This window comes from Acanthaster planci, linkage group LG18 (genome assembly GCF_054643075.1).
Source record: "Acanthaster planci isolate LZ-2023a linkage group LG18, COTS_SCS, whole genome shotgun sequence".
Classification (NCBI taxonomy): Eukaryota; Metazoa; Echinodermata; class Asteroidea; order Valvatida; family Acanthasteridae; genus Acanthaster; species Acanthaster planci.
In genome coordinates this window covers 11,144,324-11,163,985 of record NC_141794.1, presented here as the reverse complement: position 1 = coordinate 11,163,985, position 19,662 = coordinate 11,144,324, and the positions used below count along the sequence as shown (strand labels likewise).

The 19,662-nt window shown below is 41.0% G+C and overlaps 2 protein-coding genes across 4 annotated transcripts in view; both read right to left on the bottom strand.

The window, feature by feature from the left end:
• Positions 1 to 1,959, bottom strand: part of LOC110978747 (high affinity 3',5'-cyclic-AMP phosphodiesterase 7A-like) — an 89,887-nt gene extending 87,928 nt beyond the window's left edge. For both annotated transcript variants that reach the window (XM_022233988.2, XM_022233993.2), the window contains exon 1: positions 1,425 to 1,959. In XM_022233988.2, the coding sequence (XP_022089680.2) occupies positions 1,425 to 1,580 (156 nt within the window). In that variant the 5' untranslated portion in view covers positions 1,581 to 1,959. The remainder of the gene's footprint in view (positions 1 to 1,424) is intronic.
• Positions 1,960 to 3,383: 1,424 nt separating this feature from the next.
• LOC110978750 (myosin regulatory light polypeptide 9-like) lies at positions 3,384 to 11,378 on the bottom strand. 2 transcript variants are annotated; one of them, XM_087148758.1, is made up of 5 exons: positions 11,241 to 11,378; positions 9,918 to 10,137; positions 9,055 to 9,216; positions 7,806 to 8,020; positions 3,384 to 6,920 (listed from the first exon to the last, which is right to left on the bottom strand). In XM_087148758.1, the coding sequence occupies exons 2-4, from the start codon at positions 10,099 to 10,101 to the stop codon at positions 7,836 to 7,838; spliced, it is 531 nt and encodes a 176-aa protein (XP_087004884.1). In that variant the 5' UTR covers positions 10,102 to 10,137; positions 11,241 to 11,378; the 3' UTR covers positions 3,384 to 6,920; positions 7,806 to 7,835. The 2 variants fall into 2 exon arrangements, with proteins under 2 accessions (XP_087004884.1, XP_022089689.1); XM_022233997.2 differs by having other exon boundaries at positions 3,384 to 6,902.
• Between the last annotated feature and the right edge of the window lie 8,284 nt (positions 11,379 to 19,662).

Genomic DNA, 19,662 nt, shown 5'->3' with positions numbered 1-19,662 from the left:
TTCACCATACAGCTGACAATAAAGAAAACTCCAGTGGGAGAGGTGAACTGGCAGCGTGACGATACAATCAACAATTTTTGGTTGACGACTGAAGCTCATGTCTTTGTACAAGTTCCTCAATATAATGTCTGCTGAACTTGACACATAGGCCTACATGTACACATATGCAGATTTCCAACCCAAAATGGTTTCTACAACAAAAAGTAATCCCTTTTGTGCAAGACATGTGCAACAACTGATGTGGCTAGGCAAGTTGTGCAACTTTTCTGTGCGGCAAAGGACCAAGACGCTCGTTTCAATGAACTCCTAGAATTTTGGGAGAGGATAAAGCTACAAAGAATTTAAGACAGAGGTATTGTACAACAAAAGGATTATTGCCTGCTGTCAGGGAGGATGTGATGCTTTTATACCCTCCGGGATGCAGAGCAACCTGCTTTACTGTATGAGTCCCTCGGGTGTTAAAACATCATATCCTACATCAAGACATGCAAGAAGCACACTGTGTGCCATGTTTGCTCAGCCTATTTTGTTTCTCAAATCATCAGAGCTGGACTTCATTGTATCTAAATGGATGAAATTTAAAGGAAACATGATGGAAACAGTGCAATAGTGACACAAAACTGTAAACACAGTGAACAATACGGAAAGGCAGGAAACAAACTCCAGAGTGACAAGATTTTTGGGCACAAAAAAAGACAAAAAGAGCATAATTCCACAACATTAACTCTGCATTGGTCCTTTTATTGCATGAAGAGCAAAAAAAAATTATGTGTTGACGTTATTAGATTACACCAATCAATATTGCATGGGAAACAACAAAATTGTTACATCATCAATGTTGGCACTGGCTAGCCTGCATACATTTCTGAAGATCAGAAATTGTATGCCTTGTGTAAGTAGTGGGCATACATGCACCACACGATTCACATTAAACTCCCCAGTTGAGTTCATTTTTTGTATCTTGATTTGGCAATATTTATCAAAATTTACTGGGATCTGGGCATCAAGTTGTCAACAAAGCTGGCCGTGAATACAAAAGGATGACAGAGATACACAGTCCAACGATTATGGTACAAACATGTAAGAAGTTCAAAGGTTGCGGTGCGCGACCTCATTATAATGGACTAAGATCGGGAAGATCTGCTGTCGGAAAGTTTATCAAACCCACACTGAGATATTTCATTTTGAAATGAATGGCTGTGCAGAGCTAAGTAGAAAGGCAAATGGTCAAGGGCAAACCCATGCATCCCGGATCAGGTTTGTGCGAAGCTAGAACATAAAAACCACACAATGCAACCGCAGCGGCGTTTCCTGTGCATTGGCCTACGTACATGTAAATGTACAGTACGTGTACGATGTATGTTGCATTGTGCACGGCGGGATAACGTCCACAAGAGGGGCCCACGGTTTTCCAGCAAACTTACCTCGAGTCTCGGCAAGCTCTTGAAGAGAGAAGTGCTTGAACTGAACGAGATGGCTCCTCTGCGCTGTAGGACGTGTTTAGGAATCGGCCTGTCCAGTGGCAATCGCGGTAAATAATGACAAACCGCCATTGCTATGGCCAAGTCTCCCGACACCATTGCTATCCTTGATGCTTCTGATCATGTTCTGATGAACCTGCCACATGTGTCTTTCACACGCTATGAGGGCGTTGGTACCCAGCGACCTAGCGACTTCCAATACAGTCTAACAATAACAGCGGGTACCAGTGTAAACTATGAAAAATCTGACGATCTCACTAAACCACACCGGGCTTATAGCTCTTCGCTCACTAAATCAACGATTTCTCCCAAGAAGGCCTGCGTTTTGATTTTATCCTTATCATATCCCTGAAACTACGTAAATACTACATGCTTTATTGCCGTAACTGATGAGAACCACTCATCCAAAAACTAAAAGTGACCCGAAACATTACATCACTCAGTTTTCAGGAAGGAAGTGAGCACCGTTGAGGGGAAGTAAATGAACCCGTGCGGTTCCAAATGAGTTATCACCGACAATGGATCTGTTGATGTTGACCAGTACCAGGCCGTGACTCATTGTATGAACACAAAAGGGACTTTCCCAAGACAGATTTTGTGGAAGTCTGCACCGTTCCTCGGGAGCATTGGAAATTAGTAGAAAATGGAAAGAGGAAACCAAATCTTGACGGACTCATGAAAACCAAGACTTGAGTGCAGAAATAAAAATTGAAATCTTTTGGAAAAAAGGAAGCTCTGTAGGGTGCTATTACAAAATTATTAATTTATTTTGAGGGATCGAGTGCACCTTCCATGCAACCGTTCCACAAGGAACAATTTTTGTAAAAATCCGAGATTTTCCTTGCTTGCCCAATGTTCCCCTTCCCAAACAAACGTGTATTTTTTTCTGGTCATGGGTGCCCAGGGTGGGGGATGGGGTAGTGTGCGAAGTAATTTAATTTACGGTGGATTAATAACGAACCGGGTCCATACTTGGGATGATTCATATGGTTGTGTACATAAAAGACTACGACAAGGGACGGCAGTTATCTCCTCCCAAGAAAAAAAGTCAAAAGGGCCAAATCTTTGTTTGGTTTTTCTGTTTCACTGTTGAAATAATTAACAATTATGTACAACGAACTATTCATGAATTTGAAAGTTTCCAATAGTTTTTATTTGCCGCCAGAAACTGTCCGACGATGCTGTAACCCTGACATGGATTATTTTCAAATTGCGGAGAACGTCATTTCCCACGGAGTTTCCTCCGTCCGTAGGCCTTAATATTTGAACTGATCCGGATGTAATTGTAAATGAATTCCCCCAAAGATTTTAAACTCCCCCGAGCGAGGAAATAATCGGAAGTCTGGAGGAAATGACCCGTTTGGGAGAAATGGACGGGATGAATTTCGGAAGAGATCGATTGGCAAAAGCATTTAGTTTCTCGCAAGTTCATCGTCCACAGCGCCGTCGGATCTGTCGAGTGGTAACTTTAAAGGTCTTAGACGGGCAATTGTCCCAAATTACAGTTTGATAGGTTGAGGGTCACTTCAAATTAAATCACATGCAATAGAGGGCGCTCTTTAAGCTATCAGTACTGTCACGCTGCGTCCAAATTACTTGAATCTGCACCTGCATTGAATGGCTTCGCGAATCCACTAGCTGGCTGCCTCGCCTAGAGACTCACATTATTCCCTGTCACAGCCAAGTTACTGGGACTCGGCCTCAGGCTGTGTCCGATCTGAACGTTACGTTCCGGCTCACAGCCATCCAGTACAGCTAAAACCTGCAGAGGGCCAACATTTGTGTCAGGTTTACGCCGGGAACGCTGACTAAGGCCTTGCCAAACTTCCCCACGAGTTGGGGGAGTCAATCAAGCAAAAACAAACAACAACACAAAAACAAAACCACAGACCCAGAGCAACATGAGCTCCAAATTTACTACAAACCTTAATTTAATGCCTTGTGAAACTACAGGTTACATGCCATAAGATACAAAACACTTTCTTCCGATGAAAAAAAAAGTTCTGATAAAACTAAAGTGAGCGATGGTTTTAGCCAAAATGACATAAGCAACAGTAAATCTACGATTACAGTAATATAATGTCAAGATAATGACTAACTTGTAAAACTGATGCGGATATTAGTTGCTGTCTGTACCACAAATTGATAACTCCTTTCACAAACAAGTGTTTTCAAGGATCCTTCAAATCAGTGATATTCAATTTCGCTACTATAAACTACTATTTTCATTCCATGTGAAAGCAACTTTAAGTAAGGATTACCTACCACAGCATTGTCAATAGGAATAGCATCTGGCAATGTGAAAACATCAGGAATGTCGTGAAATAGAGCCACAGCTCTACCTAACCTTTTGGAATGACACAAATTTACCTATTTTTCTGGAATGCCACAAATTATTTTTTTTCAATTTGGCGAGAATTTTTGTTATTCAGCAGTAGACAAAATCTATACATTTGTACACTCACTATTTCATGCAAAAGTCTCACGGTCATCATGTTGCAATACTAAATGTACACATATTGATGCACTTGCCAAGCGGCGTTACACAGAGGCAGAAAACAACTAGTTTAAAAAGGGGAACATTTATTTTGGATGGGGAATGATGTGGTGTCAGCTTCTGTTGAATCTACGAGTGGGAAATCTCTCAAAAAACCGTTTCTTCTTTTCCTCTGACTTCATCGCTTGCAAAAGCTTAATTTGGAATTCTTTGATGTCTCTGTCAAACAAAAACATTTCAAAGGGTGGAATTTTGTATGCGTTCAACTCTTGCTTGTTCTCAAGAAAATCAACCAAGATGGAGCCACAGTTCATGAAGTCAGTGGGCTTAAGCAGGAGACAATTACGAACTCTAGGTTCAGAAAATTTACCTTTGAGCTAATACTTCGGTATTTGATTATTTAACCCATGGAGACCAATACAGGCGATTCACAATAGTGTGCCACCAAGAGTTTGCAACACGCTGGCCAATCATAATGCGCGAAATTTGTCGACCATTTCCAAATGCGATTTAGGTTGACAAATTTCGTGCATTGTGATTGGCCAACGTGTTGGAAACTCTTCGAGGCGCACTATTGTGAAACGGCCGTATCCTTGAATTTAGGATACTACAGAAATTGTGTTCTATGACAAATGCCTGATATAAAAGAGGCCATCAGCACACACACCACACTGTTACTGGTATATAATTTGTTAGAAATATCTACCCTGCTTATATGCTGTGCTAATTGTGACTGGCTCTAGAAAAATGGGTAATAAATCTCCAGATTCAGATGATGAGTTTTTGATATGGCTGGATTGTGCACATCAAAATCTACAATTTTATGTATGAATGACCCATGTAGTGCACTGCGTTCTGGAGGTATACGGACATTTGTATGTCCACATTTTCGGATTCAATAAAAGCCTTTTTCGAGAAAAAGCTCCACTTGGAAGCCCAATGCTATGAAGGATTTCCTACTGAATGATCAGTTTTTCATCTTTATTCATCAGTATCCATGTTTTTAGTCACAAATTCTTAAAACAAAAATGTAATAGAAGCTATGAAAGGAAAAACACAAAACCAAAGTTTTGAAGAAATGTTGCCCTCTCCAAATAGAACAGGCCATAACATGTTTTGGCACTGCGCGACTTATTACCCCTTTCTGCAGAGCAGGTCACAATTTTGGTAGAATTTAGACTAAACGGTTTGCTCCGTGAATAAATACTTGAAGTTGTTTAAAAAGAATACTAAAATGTCTAGCAATAGATCTGCATGAACCAAAAGGTCAAAAATAATTAGAAAAATATTGTTGAAGCAAGGTGTTTTTTAACTAGGTAGCTATGATTAAATCAAACAAATTAGTGATTACAAATTATGTTAAATACAGTCAAGGTGTATCTAGACAAAGGACCTGATATGCAGAGCTGCCCGACTGGGGATTTTGTTCAGCACAATTTACAGCAAAAGATGTTTACCAGTCAGAATAACATGTGGTATACGCAGCCAGTAACTGGTTCACTGATGAGTTGTGCCTAAACATATGTGACCCACTCTGTGAAAACGAGTCTTAAGTCGGCAAAGCCACTTTTTGAGTTTTCATTTGTATTGGAAAGAGCAAATTGAGTTTTTTGTTTTTATGTATTACTCACTTTGGTATTCTGATGAAAGTGGATACTCCATGGTGAAAAATGCTATGGGTTCCTATTGATTGACACAGTCCAAAATTATTCTAAAGGACTTTTTACTCCAAAGTGGCTTTGGCGAGTTAAGACTCATTTTCACTGAGTGGGCCACATATTTGCTAATTAATGTTCTCTCCTCAGCAGCTCTAAGATATTGGCACTTTGCAGAAGTGACTACTCAATAAAGGTCATTCCCAATACAGTGCGCCACCAAGAAGTTAACATAGAAAGGCCATTTTCGACATTTACTGTCGACAATAGCATGGCCTACTTGCTTTACCTGTATTTGAGTGTATGTTAGTAGGCAAATTAGTTGATATCTACACTCTGAAATTTATGCAAGTCAAACACTTCCTCAAACTTTTCTTCAACTGCATTTAATGCAGTGAAGAACAGAAAGGATGAAGGAACCTAATACTCGAAATACACTTGTAAAGCAATTACCCAAACAAACTTTGGGAATAATTCAAGATCCCAATGCACGCAGCTGCCAAATAGCACTTGTTGACCATTTCCCACAATGCAATAGTAAAAATTGATGTTTCCATGGCAACCTCTTGGTGGTTGCACATTGTAAAAGTCTGCCCTATTGTGCTCAAACGATGCTTCGACAAGTACATATTAAATCTAAATCAAATTACGTTTACTACGGGCAACATGAATGGATCGGTAAAAACTACCTTTTTTTACAGGAGGGAATGAGCGGCCCATGCAAATTCTCTTTAGGAATGTTAACGGCAACTCACAGGACTACAGAATGGTAATGACGGAGTGCCGTTGGTAATATCACTAAAAGATGACAACGGCATTTGAGCATGAAGTTTCAATGTCATGCAATTCAGGGGAAATTGATTACACAAAATGCCGTTCATCTCGAAGGGCAAGTTGAATTGTTTTGAGTGCGAAAATGCTCCTGCTGTCCGAATGCAAGGCCCAACTCTATACGTGTGAACCACAGACTGAAAATGGCTTGAACCTCACAATGAAGCCCCTTTCTGCTAAACCTCATAAGTTTTGTAATCAAAAATAATCAAAAGCATTTTTTATTCAAATTCTTTTAAATTCTGAAAAAGAAACCCACCGGTCCACTTTTTTAATTAAAATTTCATATTGTGTCTTCAATAGTCAATTAACAAATTGGGAACAAAATGATCAGAATATGTGAAAGTTTCACATAATTCTTTCTTACATTTATGATTCTTATGCCTGATTGTGTTTTCTGGCAGTTCAGATGATGTGTATTCGTGAATTGGTCCACCCCTGCATTTGCATGACAACCTGCAGAGAGAAAAAAATGAAAAAAAAAAAAGAGAAATTATAGAGCTTTTTCTTCTTTAGAGCAATTCCACACGAAAGTGGCACTTTACCATGCTGTTACCAACCTCATTATTTTCCATTCATAAACAAAACCCAGGTTTTTTAAAATTAAAACAAAAGAAATTGTGATACTTTAAAAATATGTTTCCACTTTTATTTTCAAGACTGGCATACAACTTGGACTTCGACAAAAAAGGAGGAATTTCCAATCTGTACCGACCGGCAGATTGTTGATGAACAAACCATATACAAAATCAGTTGCAATAATGCACACAATTGTACCTTGTAATCAATAGAATAGCTTCTCACACCTAGGAGTATCTCCAGCCAAGATTTAGCAAGATTTAAGAGATTTCTCTCTGCACGGTGCACCGGCCAAAAAACAAAACCTGTCTTAGGGCAAGGCTACCATCTTGTGGGCCAGTGCTTGTGTTCAACTGGGTCGGCACAAAGGAGGTTTCCCTGTGGAACAAAAGAACCACCCTGGCTGCCAAGCAGTGTTCTAGCCAGGACCATTTTAGTGCCGGGTATGCCAAGCAGTGTTCTAGCTGGACCATTTTAGTACCGGGTAAATTTTTGGATTGCGAAGCGTAGTGAGTGCAGTTCTCAATGCTTTCTGATGCTTGAAATACGATCGAATTGGTACATTGATTTTCAGTAATATTTCAGTTCATTTTATTTGAAAATCCGTGCTGGGCGGCCCAGCCAATTTGAATCCGAGAGCCGGGCGGAAATTGGCAGTAACGGGTGGTGCCGCCCAACGCCACCCAACGTGGCTAGAACACTGCTACCAAGTAAAGCCTCCATGTGGCTCTGCTACCAATTCTTCATTAGATTAGCACCTACCATTCTCAGCTTGTGACCATGAGCGTTGCTTCACGGGTTTGTGTCGTCGTCCTTATCCTTGCTACCATGCTTCAGAATCCGTACAAACTCCCGGTAGTTCAGCTGACCTTCTTTGTCGATGGGAGCCTCTCTGCACATCTCGTCCACCTCATCGTCGGTGAACCGGTCACCCATAGTAACCAGGAGTTCTCGAAGGTAGTCTTCATGGATGCGGCCTAAGATGAAAAGTGGGGTTACAAGTTGTTAACGGGTCGAGTATGGGTCAGCGTGGATCCCTCGCATGGCTGTTTGCTACAGTTTGGCACTGTGGCAAACACTGCCTTATGATGCTTGATTAACCCCTAACCCCCCCCCCCCCCAGGGTGTACGTAAAATCATATTAAAATTTGAGGATTCGGGACTGTTAGGGTTGATGCAGATACAAATGCATGTTGAACAAATGATTATCGAGGACTATCAAACAGTCCTCATCCAAAACTACCATTTTGGATGGGAATACCTCTGTGCCTGTTAGGAGTTTACTGCAGAATAATACCAAGCTCTCTGTAGTGACATCATACGGCAATGTATTTTTTAAGACTTTCTTAACTGTGTATTGTTGTATAATGTGAGATCTTAAATGTGACTGTCTTTCTAACTTTTATCATGCTCTGTTGATTTGTGAGTTTTTAACCCCTTGACGACGGTAATTTTTTGTGAAACCCGACTCCAAGAATTCCAGCCTCGCTTGGCCACAAAGGCCACCTGCCAAACCGCAAATTCTCAGTTTGTGGCCCTGCATTCTCTGAATTACACAGTGAAAGGACTCATTGTTCGGTGGCATGCAGCTCTACTCACGCTTCCACATTCACTGCCTCTTTTCAAAGTGGGGACTATTGTGAAGCTGGTGATTATGATGCAAACTCTGCCTTTTCATTTCTTGGCAACACACAAAGGCCTATCACCATATCTACAAGAGCCAGGGGCTGCCTTCTTTCACTGTGTTCGCTCGAGTGTGGGCCGAGAATAATAGCTGAAAAGCGGGCTGAGGATCAAAATTTTTACGGCGGCTCTTACCGTCTCCCGGTGCGAAGGGGTTAAGGAATATTATATTGTTAGGTGTTTTATCTGTTATGTGCATGTGAACCTCTTGTGAAATAGGCACACAATAAATTTATTTACTTTACAGTATTGACCACAACTGGCAATACAATGGACTGCCATAGACACGACCATGACTTTTGTCAAAAATAAAAACAATAAGGCGTGCCTTGCCCATCCTCATCAAAGCAGCCAAATGCATTAAGGATGACGTCCTCCGGGTCAGTGCCGTTGAGTTTCTCTCCAAACAACGTCAGGAACATGGTGAAGTTGATGGGTCCGGGAGCCTCTTTCATCATGCCCTCCAGGTAAGCGTCGGTGGGGTCCTTACCTGGTTCAGAAAAGGAAACAAAAACAAAAAACAAACACAATGCAGATTAACACAGGCCTGTACATGACAGGATCCCCCGATATAAATCTCAACATCGCTTGTAGGCAAGACAGGCCAGATTGAGAAGGGAATAAATATGAGGCATAAAATGTGCTTTTAAGACCGGCGACTACTGCCCGAGCTGGAGGTGAGGGCATTATCAGCGTTCAGTCTCCTGAGCCAGTCTTAAACTATCGTTTATTTATGACCATTGCGAAAAACTTACCCTTTTTAGTCAGAGAGATAAAAGAAGTCAATATATGATGGATTTCGAACGATTTTGTGCTAGAATTTTTACTTTCATTTTCCTGAACTTCCCCGTCCATTTTATGGTGCATTCCTTGTGCAAATTGTTCAAAAGAATCTCCTTACGTGGACTTGGCGCACACATGGTGAGCTGTGCACACACAGACTCTTGACTGATCAGAATTGATTAAACTGTCTCGTACGCGGGTACCAGTGCGTGATTTACACAACGGGCATTATCACTTCTCAGTGGGCAACATCAAATGTTAAAACATGGTCAAGTTGCGCGTTGTTGAATAGGGAGACTATCTGAGATATTTATGAAATCAATGATCATTGGTCATCCGGTCGTCAATCTCCTTGGTAAACAATGCACACAATATGTCCTGGGTACCGGGTAAAAACAACCAGCATACCTAAAGATGCAAGCATGTCGTGCAAATCCTCTTTGTCAATGAACCCATCCCTGTTCTGGTCAATCATGTTGAAAGCTTCCTTGAATTCCTGGATCTGGGCTTGGTCGAACATCGCAAACACGTTGGATGTGGCGCGCTGAGCACGCTTCTTAGGCTGCTTTCCTTTTGTTTTTCTGCTTGACATTGTGACTGGTTATTGGTTTACCTGTGTGCTACAGAACTGAAGGAAATGAAAGGATTATGTTGTTCAGAATTACATGTACGGGTGGGAATTTACTTTTAATTTGAAAAACGTTTGGAAAACTTACGAAGAGTGTTTGTTTAAACATGTAAATGTACCACCCTTACCACGGTGCCATTGAAAACTTTAAACACAAAAAATTGTATACAATGTCAATAGCTGACACAAAGTTCTGGTGATGAATTCATGGTATTCCTTTGATACTGTTATGCCCCAACTATAGCATAAGTCCCAACTATACTTGGGACAGTCTCAACTGCAGTGCTGCAGCTGGGCTGGCCCAACTATTGTTGACCAATGTCTGTGGGAATGTCTCAACATTATCCAAGTCAATGTGTCTCATGCTTGACATAATTCATGACATTTGTAAACAACATGACTTTGGTACATGCTGGGCACATCATGCACACAGGACCTCTCTGCTGTAGTTGGGCCACACGTACACTGGGGCTAAGTTTGCTCTGCATTACACATGCACAAAAAAGTCCCAAAACATCTGAAAATACCCCAACTTTCAATCACTATTTCTTTGCTTTGTAGGTGTCGATGGAATCCAAACTTATATCAAAATGTTTCTTATGACATCCTCTCCAACATGTCCAAGATCAAGTCAAAAAGAAACCAGAAAAAAATCGTTGAAAAATTTATGAGCCTCCCTAACCTAAGACTTTTCTGAAAAAACCTAAGTCATTCTAGTAAGTGAAGAGTAAGTAAATGCTATAATGGAATTTTCTCAGCAAAATTTCACATTTTAGGACAAGTTGTCACCCTCTGACGGCTGTTATAACATTTCCCTGGAAAATAGTGTTGTCCGTACGATAGTATTATAGCCTAACCAACGTTGGGGCCCCATGGGCATGTCACTCACGTACGTATGTCATTGGAAATCTTTTCGAAACTGACACAGTGACAGTAACACTCCGTACACATAACTTCATTTTGAACTCCACATATCACGTCACCGAGGAGGTCCAGCATTCAAAATCAGGACCCAAGTCTGCTTCAGACTTCATCAATGTTATTTGTTATCAGCCCAAACCCATCAAGAGACATCTTCATGGAGAATAAGAGAAAATACTCACCTATGTTTCAACCACTATGCTCAGAATCCTGTCAACTTCGGCCCAGCCCTAGGTTAGTATGGTGACTGGTTCCGGAAGTTAGCTTTTCTGCATTCCATTCCATGGAGTCATGAACCAGACAGCCCACAAAAATAATTAATGCATGACGTATTACTATTAACAGCGCCCCCTTATGCCTTGTGGCAGGATGGAGCCCAGTGAATTGAGGAGAAGCTCGTTTTCAGTCAACCAAATTTTAGCGGTACGTACGCCGAAACTTTTCACGAAAGGAAAAATTACCAGCAGGGTTTTATCATAAATTATGCTGGTTATGAAAATGCTTGCGGATACGAGCTCCTGGAAATAGGCAGCCGGCACTAACAAAGTATCCAAAATACTGTCTCCCAGTTGCGTATCGGCGTGAAGGGAAGACTGACAGGGGCATCCCCCCACGTGGATGTCCATGTCCGCGGGTGTGGCAGGTGCGGGTGCCTCCATTTGAAATTTTGAAATGAACGCAATTTACATACAGTCAACTCAAGAGTCTTGTTATAACTAAGTTAACTCAAGAGTCTTGTTATAACTAAGTTAAAAAGGTTCACCAAACCAATGCTCCCTGCCTGTATCAGAATCAGTCAAAACCGTCAAGATTAGGCTATAGGTGATTTGAAAGTTAGGTTTGACTTTGAGCATCAAATGTTTATGACACTAGATTTTCGAGAGTTGGGCTTCAAGATTAAAAGCTTGTTTCATTATTCGGGAATTAGTGACGAAGCCCCATCATTAACGAAGCCAAAGTTTGAGAAATGGCTTAAAACAAGCGTCTTTAGATTCCAAGCTGTCAATCAAAACATATTGCCACTTCCAGCCAATAAGCGACTAATGCACTCACAGGCAGTGACCAAATGAACCGCAATGACTCACTTCAATATCCCTCCTCTTTGCAGAATGTAGGTCGTCTTGAATTGTTCTAATATTGCGGTATTTACTGAGGCAGAATAAAATTGCATGATTTTTCTGTCATCATAGTTTAATTAAAAGCGATATTTTAAGCCAGATAACTTATGAAGGCGTTCATTTGATCTCTCACTATTTAGGAAAATTTGGCCGCGTAGGAACACAACAATGGCCTCCTGTTTTCGTGCAAAATTAACTATAGGTAAAATTACGAGATGCTGTCGGCTTCTGCTCTTAGACTGAACCCAGCATAAGCTGGTAACTTCTGCTTGTGCTCGTCGTTTGTTCAAAAAAGTGCATTTTTCCAGCAGTTCCTTTGACTGTTGAAATGGACCAATACCTCCAACGCGACAAGGACTTTATGGTGTAATCCTTCAGTGTCAAGTTGGGGGCTCCTTTGTAGCATTTCGCTGGGTAGACCACCGAACTGAAAAAGTGTCCAAGAGGGAGATGAAACTCCACATTTAAAGGTGAAGGACCACTGGCGGCCGGGCTCCCGTTGCTGGCTCTCCTCCCCTCGGAAATCGACTCTGACTCGCTCAGTTCACGAACCTCTGAAGGCTTTTTTTTCCCGGGAACTATCGCAAGTAGAAATTATATGGAACAGAAACTGAACGGCTTTTGTGAGTATTGGAATGAACCAAACTGTAAAAAAAAAATCCTGAACATATTAATGGCTTAGTGACTGCTGTGTTGGTTGAAAAACTGTATGTTTCCTAGAATATAATGAATACATCAGTTGAATTATAAATGGAAGCAACAAAGCCCGTGACTCGAACTATGAAGGGAAGCATCCAGGAGTTAGACTACAAGGCTTGGATTTTAAGCCATTTGCTGTGGGATCTGCGTACTTTTTGTCGGATGATCTGAGTGATGACAACAGTTTAAACTTTGGGACAAGTCCAAACATCAAATTGGTAAGTCAGAAACAACTGGCTCAAGGGTAAGTGCAAAACATAAATTTAGTAAAAAAAAAAAACTTCTCTACAAATGGTTCATTTTTTGCTCTTTAATTAATGGCATAAAATTCCCCTTGCTTCTCTCATAAACAACATCTGTAATCGGGAAACTGAATACCTGAATATTAGAAAACCAAAGTACACGAGATAGGTTTTGACACTTCGACATTTTCATTTCTTGGATGAATTAAATTTTATTTCCAGGGTATAATTTTAATAGAGAAAGACACATGGCAATGGTATTTTAAGTATTATGTATTCTAAATACAGTTACAGTAAATGCCTAAACGGCTCTTTAGTTGAGCTGTGCAACTGCAGTCCATCTCACTTCACAGAAGGTGTCATTACTCAGGTGTGCTTTTTAGGGCATTGATGTTTAAGGCATTGATGTTGTTGATCCTGTGGCGTTGTCTGCAGTGAATAGTGGACGTGCCGTGATACAAAAGAAATACGCAGCTGTGAATTCTTCATTATGAATGCCACGCCACTATAGAAGTGAACAATGCAATTCCGGGTTTGGGCCATAGTCGCGACCTTTTAACCTAAAAAAACAGAATGTAACAATTGTATTGGTGTTTTTTTATCAGGCATTTAACGGTGTGTTGTTCAAGTAGCAAGAATATTTAAGTGATAGGCACGCCTGTATCGCCAATGCCCCTAAAATATTCCAAGAGTCTGGTGACAAGTTGAACTTGAGAGAAATGGGGTCCATGTGTGAAGGTTGTGGCTGTGATATATTATCACATAGAGTTAATGTGGACAAAACACGGTATAACAAAACTCCTCTTCAAATAAATCAAATTTGCAGCCGACAGCCTTGTAAGTAAACGTGGAGAATCATCTTCACGTTCACCTTTTCGTCCTGAAAAGAAACCGCCACAGAAAATGGCCAAGTTTGTGTAGAGTTTTTGGAAAGTTCAACATTCTTCGAGAAAAGCCTCAAATCCTCGCAAGTCGTTCACATTTGCTGCTCGTCATCCTCTTTGGAATCATTCCAGCAACTCATCGGCAACATGACATTTGTACCAGTGGACTGCAAAGCTACTTTGATCTTTCGACAAGAACTCGAGGGATCCTTCACAACAATTTGCTGGATCACATGGTCTTCACGGGGGCAGTTTTCCTGGACGACCGTGCCTTTTCTGGTCAGGAAATGGGCCATCTCTTTCAAATTTTGAAATGGCATTGTGCACAGCAGTCTTGCTACAACCAGCCCTCTCGCTTATTTGACGTTCAGGACAGCTCTGTCGATGGAGGGTCACTAGTATTTTGAAATTTGTTCATGTCTTCACAGCTTGTGCTGTTGTTCAGTTGGCACGTCAGTTTCTTCCCTTCTCCAGTTTCCTTGATGTTGAAGGAGCGTCATTCGGGCTCCTCGATGCAGGCCGAGGAACAGGCGTTGACGGTGTGGATGCTGAATTCCCGGATGACGTGGTCAAGGAGGCAGGTTGAGTTGAGAATGCGGCCGTGGTTGTCGGTAGAGAAGCAGTAGTGACGGGGTTGGGTTGGGCGAGGAGTGCAGGCACGCTGACGGATATAGAAAGCCTTGAAATTCCCTATACTGCCAACGTCATCAATATTGCCACTATATATTGAGGAAATCACTGCACAATCTTGTCCATTCCAACTATGTGGTTGACATCAAATAGATTAATCTTCAATAATAAAACTATACTGCTCTTCGAAACTCTGAAGCAACAATAAATTGAAGTGAAGACAAGTCGATTCTTGTCTTGCCCGCTACAGTTAACAATTATTGACCGGAGATTGCTCACTCCCTCGACGCACTCCTGGGACAGTGGGAGTACGAAACCTGTATAATTTCAAGCCGTAAATGAAATTAAAACGAAACGATCGCCAATACTTTTTAAAGACGCCAGAGAAGCCAGTTGCTGTGGCAACATGTCCTACCGTGACGTTTTTTCATCTCAGTAGGGCAGTATTGCGTGAACAATTTTTAAGTAGTGTGGGAACTAGGAACTCGTAGGTTAGGCAGTTGGAAACACGTTCCGCCCGGTATTGTTTTGTACCATTTTATTTGCACTCATTCATACGAAGTATCGAAAACTAAATTGCACTGTATCACGGTGTTGCAAGAGATGCCGACCCAGCAGGGCATGAATGCCCCTCAATATATCCATCGATCAAGTTAACGTCGATTCACCGCATCTTCTTCTCCTCTACCAAATTACTGCTGACCTTGTTGCGCTTGTTCTTGACACCTGTTGTGTTTTATCCGCACCTTGCCTTGTCTTGGCCGGAAGGCCCAGAGACGTTACAACTTGATACATGTACAGTGTATTATATTGTTGCTCATGTACATGTATATACAGCCACACTTGTATCGCCAAAACATTCGGTCAACAGAGGGCGCATTTTACTGAACGATAGCCTTGTTCGGCCAGCACAGATCAAAATAATGATATCGATTCTTGGTGATGAACTTGACATGATCCATTTCAGAATCGAATGCACCGTAGAATAGATAAAAGTGAACATTCGCGAAGATATGTGGGCAAATACAATTTTTTTTCAAGCGGGAAGAATTAGGGGAGGACTTAAAAAGGGATCTTGGAACCAGAGGGAAGGACGAAGGCGAAAATTACGTTAGGGAAATAACGGTCATCCACGCTGGCGCCATGGCTTGGAGTTAACACAGCACAGTCTTGATTGGGCCAGCATTATCCGGTTGCCATGGAGCCCATTTCGAGGATTAGCTTGCTGTCCTCCTGCTCATCACATGTCCAACTTTCTTCGCTTTTCCTGTCATTGTAAGTAATCTAGGTATCGTAGTTGTTCTCGCGTGCTACATTCGCCATAAACTCCATTTCCTCGACTGAACGAGGTGCAGACCAGGCCTCACCCCCAGTTTGCCGTGATTCAGTGAAGCGATCATAGCACGCGTTCCACCACATTTGCCACCCTGACGGGCAGGAACAGTTCCAAGTGGGTCGAGAGGGGCGGGTAAAAAAGGACCCCAACATTACTAGGAACACGAAGCTGCCAGCCAATACCAGTATGCCATGAATCCAAATTATGGCATTCATGACGCTTGATCAGTTAGTGAACCAAAGTGTCTGCGGAAGATTAAAGGAACACGGGCCTCGACAAAAACGTTACTTCGAAAGGTGTACTCGGCGAATTCAAGAACGTCACGTTCACTTTGTTTATTAACAAATAAAACTACCGCCGGCTGAAAAGCAGGTTTAGCGTAACAATTCAATAAGCTTTACTTTTGCTTTGGCAATATAGTTTCACGACTACTTCACCAACAAATGAAACACTGCAATAAAACGTCCTGTGCGTAGCTGATTGCCAAAAGTGTTTTCTTGCTGCCGGCAACAGCTTAACTGGGCGAGTTGTAAGTCAGCTCTCTCTTCCAAATCGACTGCTCACGGTTAGGCGATGGACGGTCTTCGCAAATACGGGAGGCAAGCCCGTTGCTATAGTTGTAGTTTTACTAATTACGTGGAAATTGTTATGTTAGTGGTGCGTACAGCACACATCTCGCACATTAGACAGTGGTAATGGTGTGCAAGCCCCTTCACTCAAGGCCAATGAGCAGCCATGACAAGTGCATCATAATTGTGTCTACGTGCACTGCGATCGGCGAAGTAATTACATCATCTGCCATTAGTACACAACTGACCTTCGCAACATCTCCTTTCTGACATCAGTTTCCGTTCGTGTATTTCACGTGTCTTTCGATGAAAGGGACTTCCTGTAATTATTGTTTGTGTGTTTTGTGTCCCTCTTTTGTTTTATTTCTCTTGGCGACAGTCATCTGATGACGTGTTGATTTGTTAAGTTTGAACAACGCTTTTTGTTACGGGTACATGCAAATCCTGCGAGTAAGTTCGCCTTCATGCTTCTTGGAAAGGCCTTTTTGCGGTGCATTATGTAATAAATAGTTGACAAATTCGCCAACTGCGCTGTGCACGGAAAACTTGAATATTTCCAACTGTTTGTTTATTTTGGTTGAAAATTCAAAATTGCTTATTGCGAATGGGTGTTAGGTAGTCAAAATGACGGTTTTATGTGGTGCAGGGAACGCCTTAATCAATCAAATACCCCCAAGTTACGTACGAAGAGCACTTAAAGGATCCAGGAAATGAATTTATCTTAGAATCACTTTTTTGTGTATCGCTGTACTCTGCTTCCATGTATGAAGACTGTTTGGATTTGTTTTGAGTATGTGAACTGAACGATGCACTTTTTCAAACATTAAAAATTGACAAAGCATTTCTGGACAAGCGAGGGCGCTTTTGCTCTGATGTAAATCCAGGAAGACATGGTTCAGGCTGCATGTTTTCATGTGAAAAGGATTTTTGCTGGATTATTGCCACATACTTACACAGCAATAAATTGCCAAGGAAAATGAAATCTGCCACAGTAGCGGTTAAAAAAATCTTGAAATTTTCTGTGCACAAATAAGTGCAACATTGAGATTCAGTGCCTTGGATGACATCATAGTTCAAACATTTAAAATCAGGTTAATTGAAACCCAAAGATGCAATTTCAAGGTTTTGACTAAAATCTTAAACATATTTCTATTTCCTAGTTCCTGTAATCGCGACCTGTCTGCGGCAAACTCTTGGTGACGCGCTGTATTGTGAATCGTCCGTGTTAACTGCCCCATCTCAATATACCGTTCATGTAGAGCAATAATCAGCCAGAACTTCATCAGGGATCTGTAGTTATTCTCGTTTTGTTTCATGTTTAAGCATTTGGCTGAAGTCTTATGCACAAATGCAGCCTTAGAAAAAACCACTCATGGATTAATTGATTTCAAAGCCACAAAGAATCCAATCACTCAATTTTAACAAAATGTTGATGACAAAGTCTTAAAAAGCTAATATAAAATTCAATAAACAATACTTGCATTTCGCGTTTCACACGGGCAGCGTTTTGTGAGATTTTAAACCATTTAGTATTTCTATTAAATTGTTTGAAGAGGCGCCAACCCAGTGTATCCTTGGTAACGACACAATTTGTTATCAAATTTCTGATCATTATTGGTGCGTCAGGAATAAGTTGTGTGGAGTACTGAGATGCTGTTTATTCGAAAAGTTTTCCACAAGTTTCACCACCACAGAAAATATCAACTCAGTTTAATTATAAAAATTAATAAATGTATCCGAATAAACTAGCTGTTGCAGTTTTTCCTGTTTTTCTATGTGTGGGCGTAAATAGTACTTCTGAATTGTAGTTTTTCATGTAACAATTGATACAAGGGAACGCAAAAGGTTGTAATTGGGTGAAAATTCTGCGTAAGGCTCGGATACGAATATATATGGTCATGCAAAGATCCAAGATGGTGTACTTTGCACGAAATTTATATTCCAAAGATTTATCAAATTCACCGAGTTTTACACATAATTAGGCCGATCTTAGGCAAATTAAGTAACCGATCTTGGGTCCACTAAGTGTCACTTTTTCACGTACGAGGAATCAAATTACCGATCGAATGTATACATAGAGGTGTTTTGATATCACTGACTTATAGAAGGTGCAGTTAGCACCACATACTATGCAATAGTACAATATCTGCGTACAAGATCGGTAAGGGCGCATACGAATAGTAGCTTAAGACTTTTTCCCGTTGTAAAACAAGTGCGCAGGTACAGGCTGAAGTTGAAATGTGCTACCATCACTATTACTTTACAGCGGGTATGAAGGTACTACGAAGTGTTTAATCAATCAATATCTGGAAATTTTGATCCTTAGTTACACATAATACCTTTAACTGTACTAGAATTTCAAATAATGGAAATTTTTCACAATTTTAAAGACTCCATGATACATTGTTACCTTTATCTTACAATTATTATAACTACATTTAATGTAGTATAAGAACGTGTGAGAGCTATGTTTTACAATACTGCTATATTTTACAACACTGTTATTACGTAAGGGCAGAGTTAAAAGTGTAATGGCATAGCATGAAGTGTACTTCAAATTGTGAAATAGAGCCAAATTGATTTAATTCACCAGTAGAATAGTAAATCTTCCTTTGAGCAAAAACCACTCTTAGATTGCCTACCATTCGTATGACCCAAAAATGTACAGTTTCCTTTTGCCAGGGTCGTATTTCCATTTTAATACTGTTTCGTGGAGGTGTTTTGTACGGTAAGTGTCCCAGGTGCTATCAAGAGAGGGCGTAGTTTACATCAACAGAAGGTGCTCACGTGAAAACTGCACTTTACTGGTTCACGAAAAACTACAAAATGCATACGTTGCGGCAACAAGATAAGCACTCTCCACCAACATGACTTTTTCAACAGATGAGAGAGTTCTTGTGCTCAAGGCGAATTTGGTGTTGTCTTTTTTACGCTTATACTGAATAATTTTTCGGCTTTTCGTCGTGTGCACGGCAAGAGGACAGGTTTTGGGCAAATTTCAAACAATTCACAACGACCGACAGCAAACGTGTTGTACTAACGGCTGGCCACTGCCATACAGAGTGATTTGAGATAGTTCTACGAGGCAACCCCGACCTGGTGGTCGTGTGCGTTTTAATAGGTAGG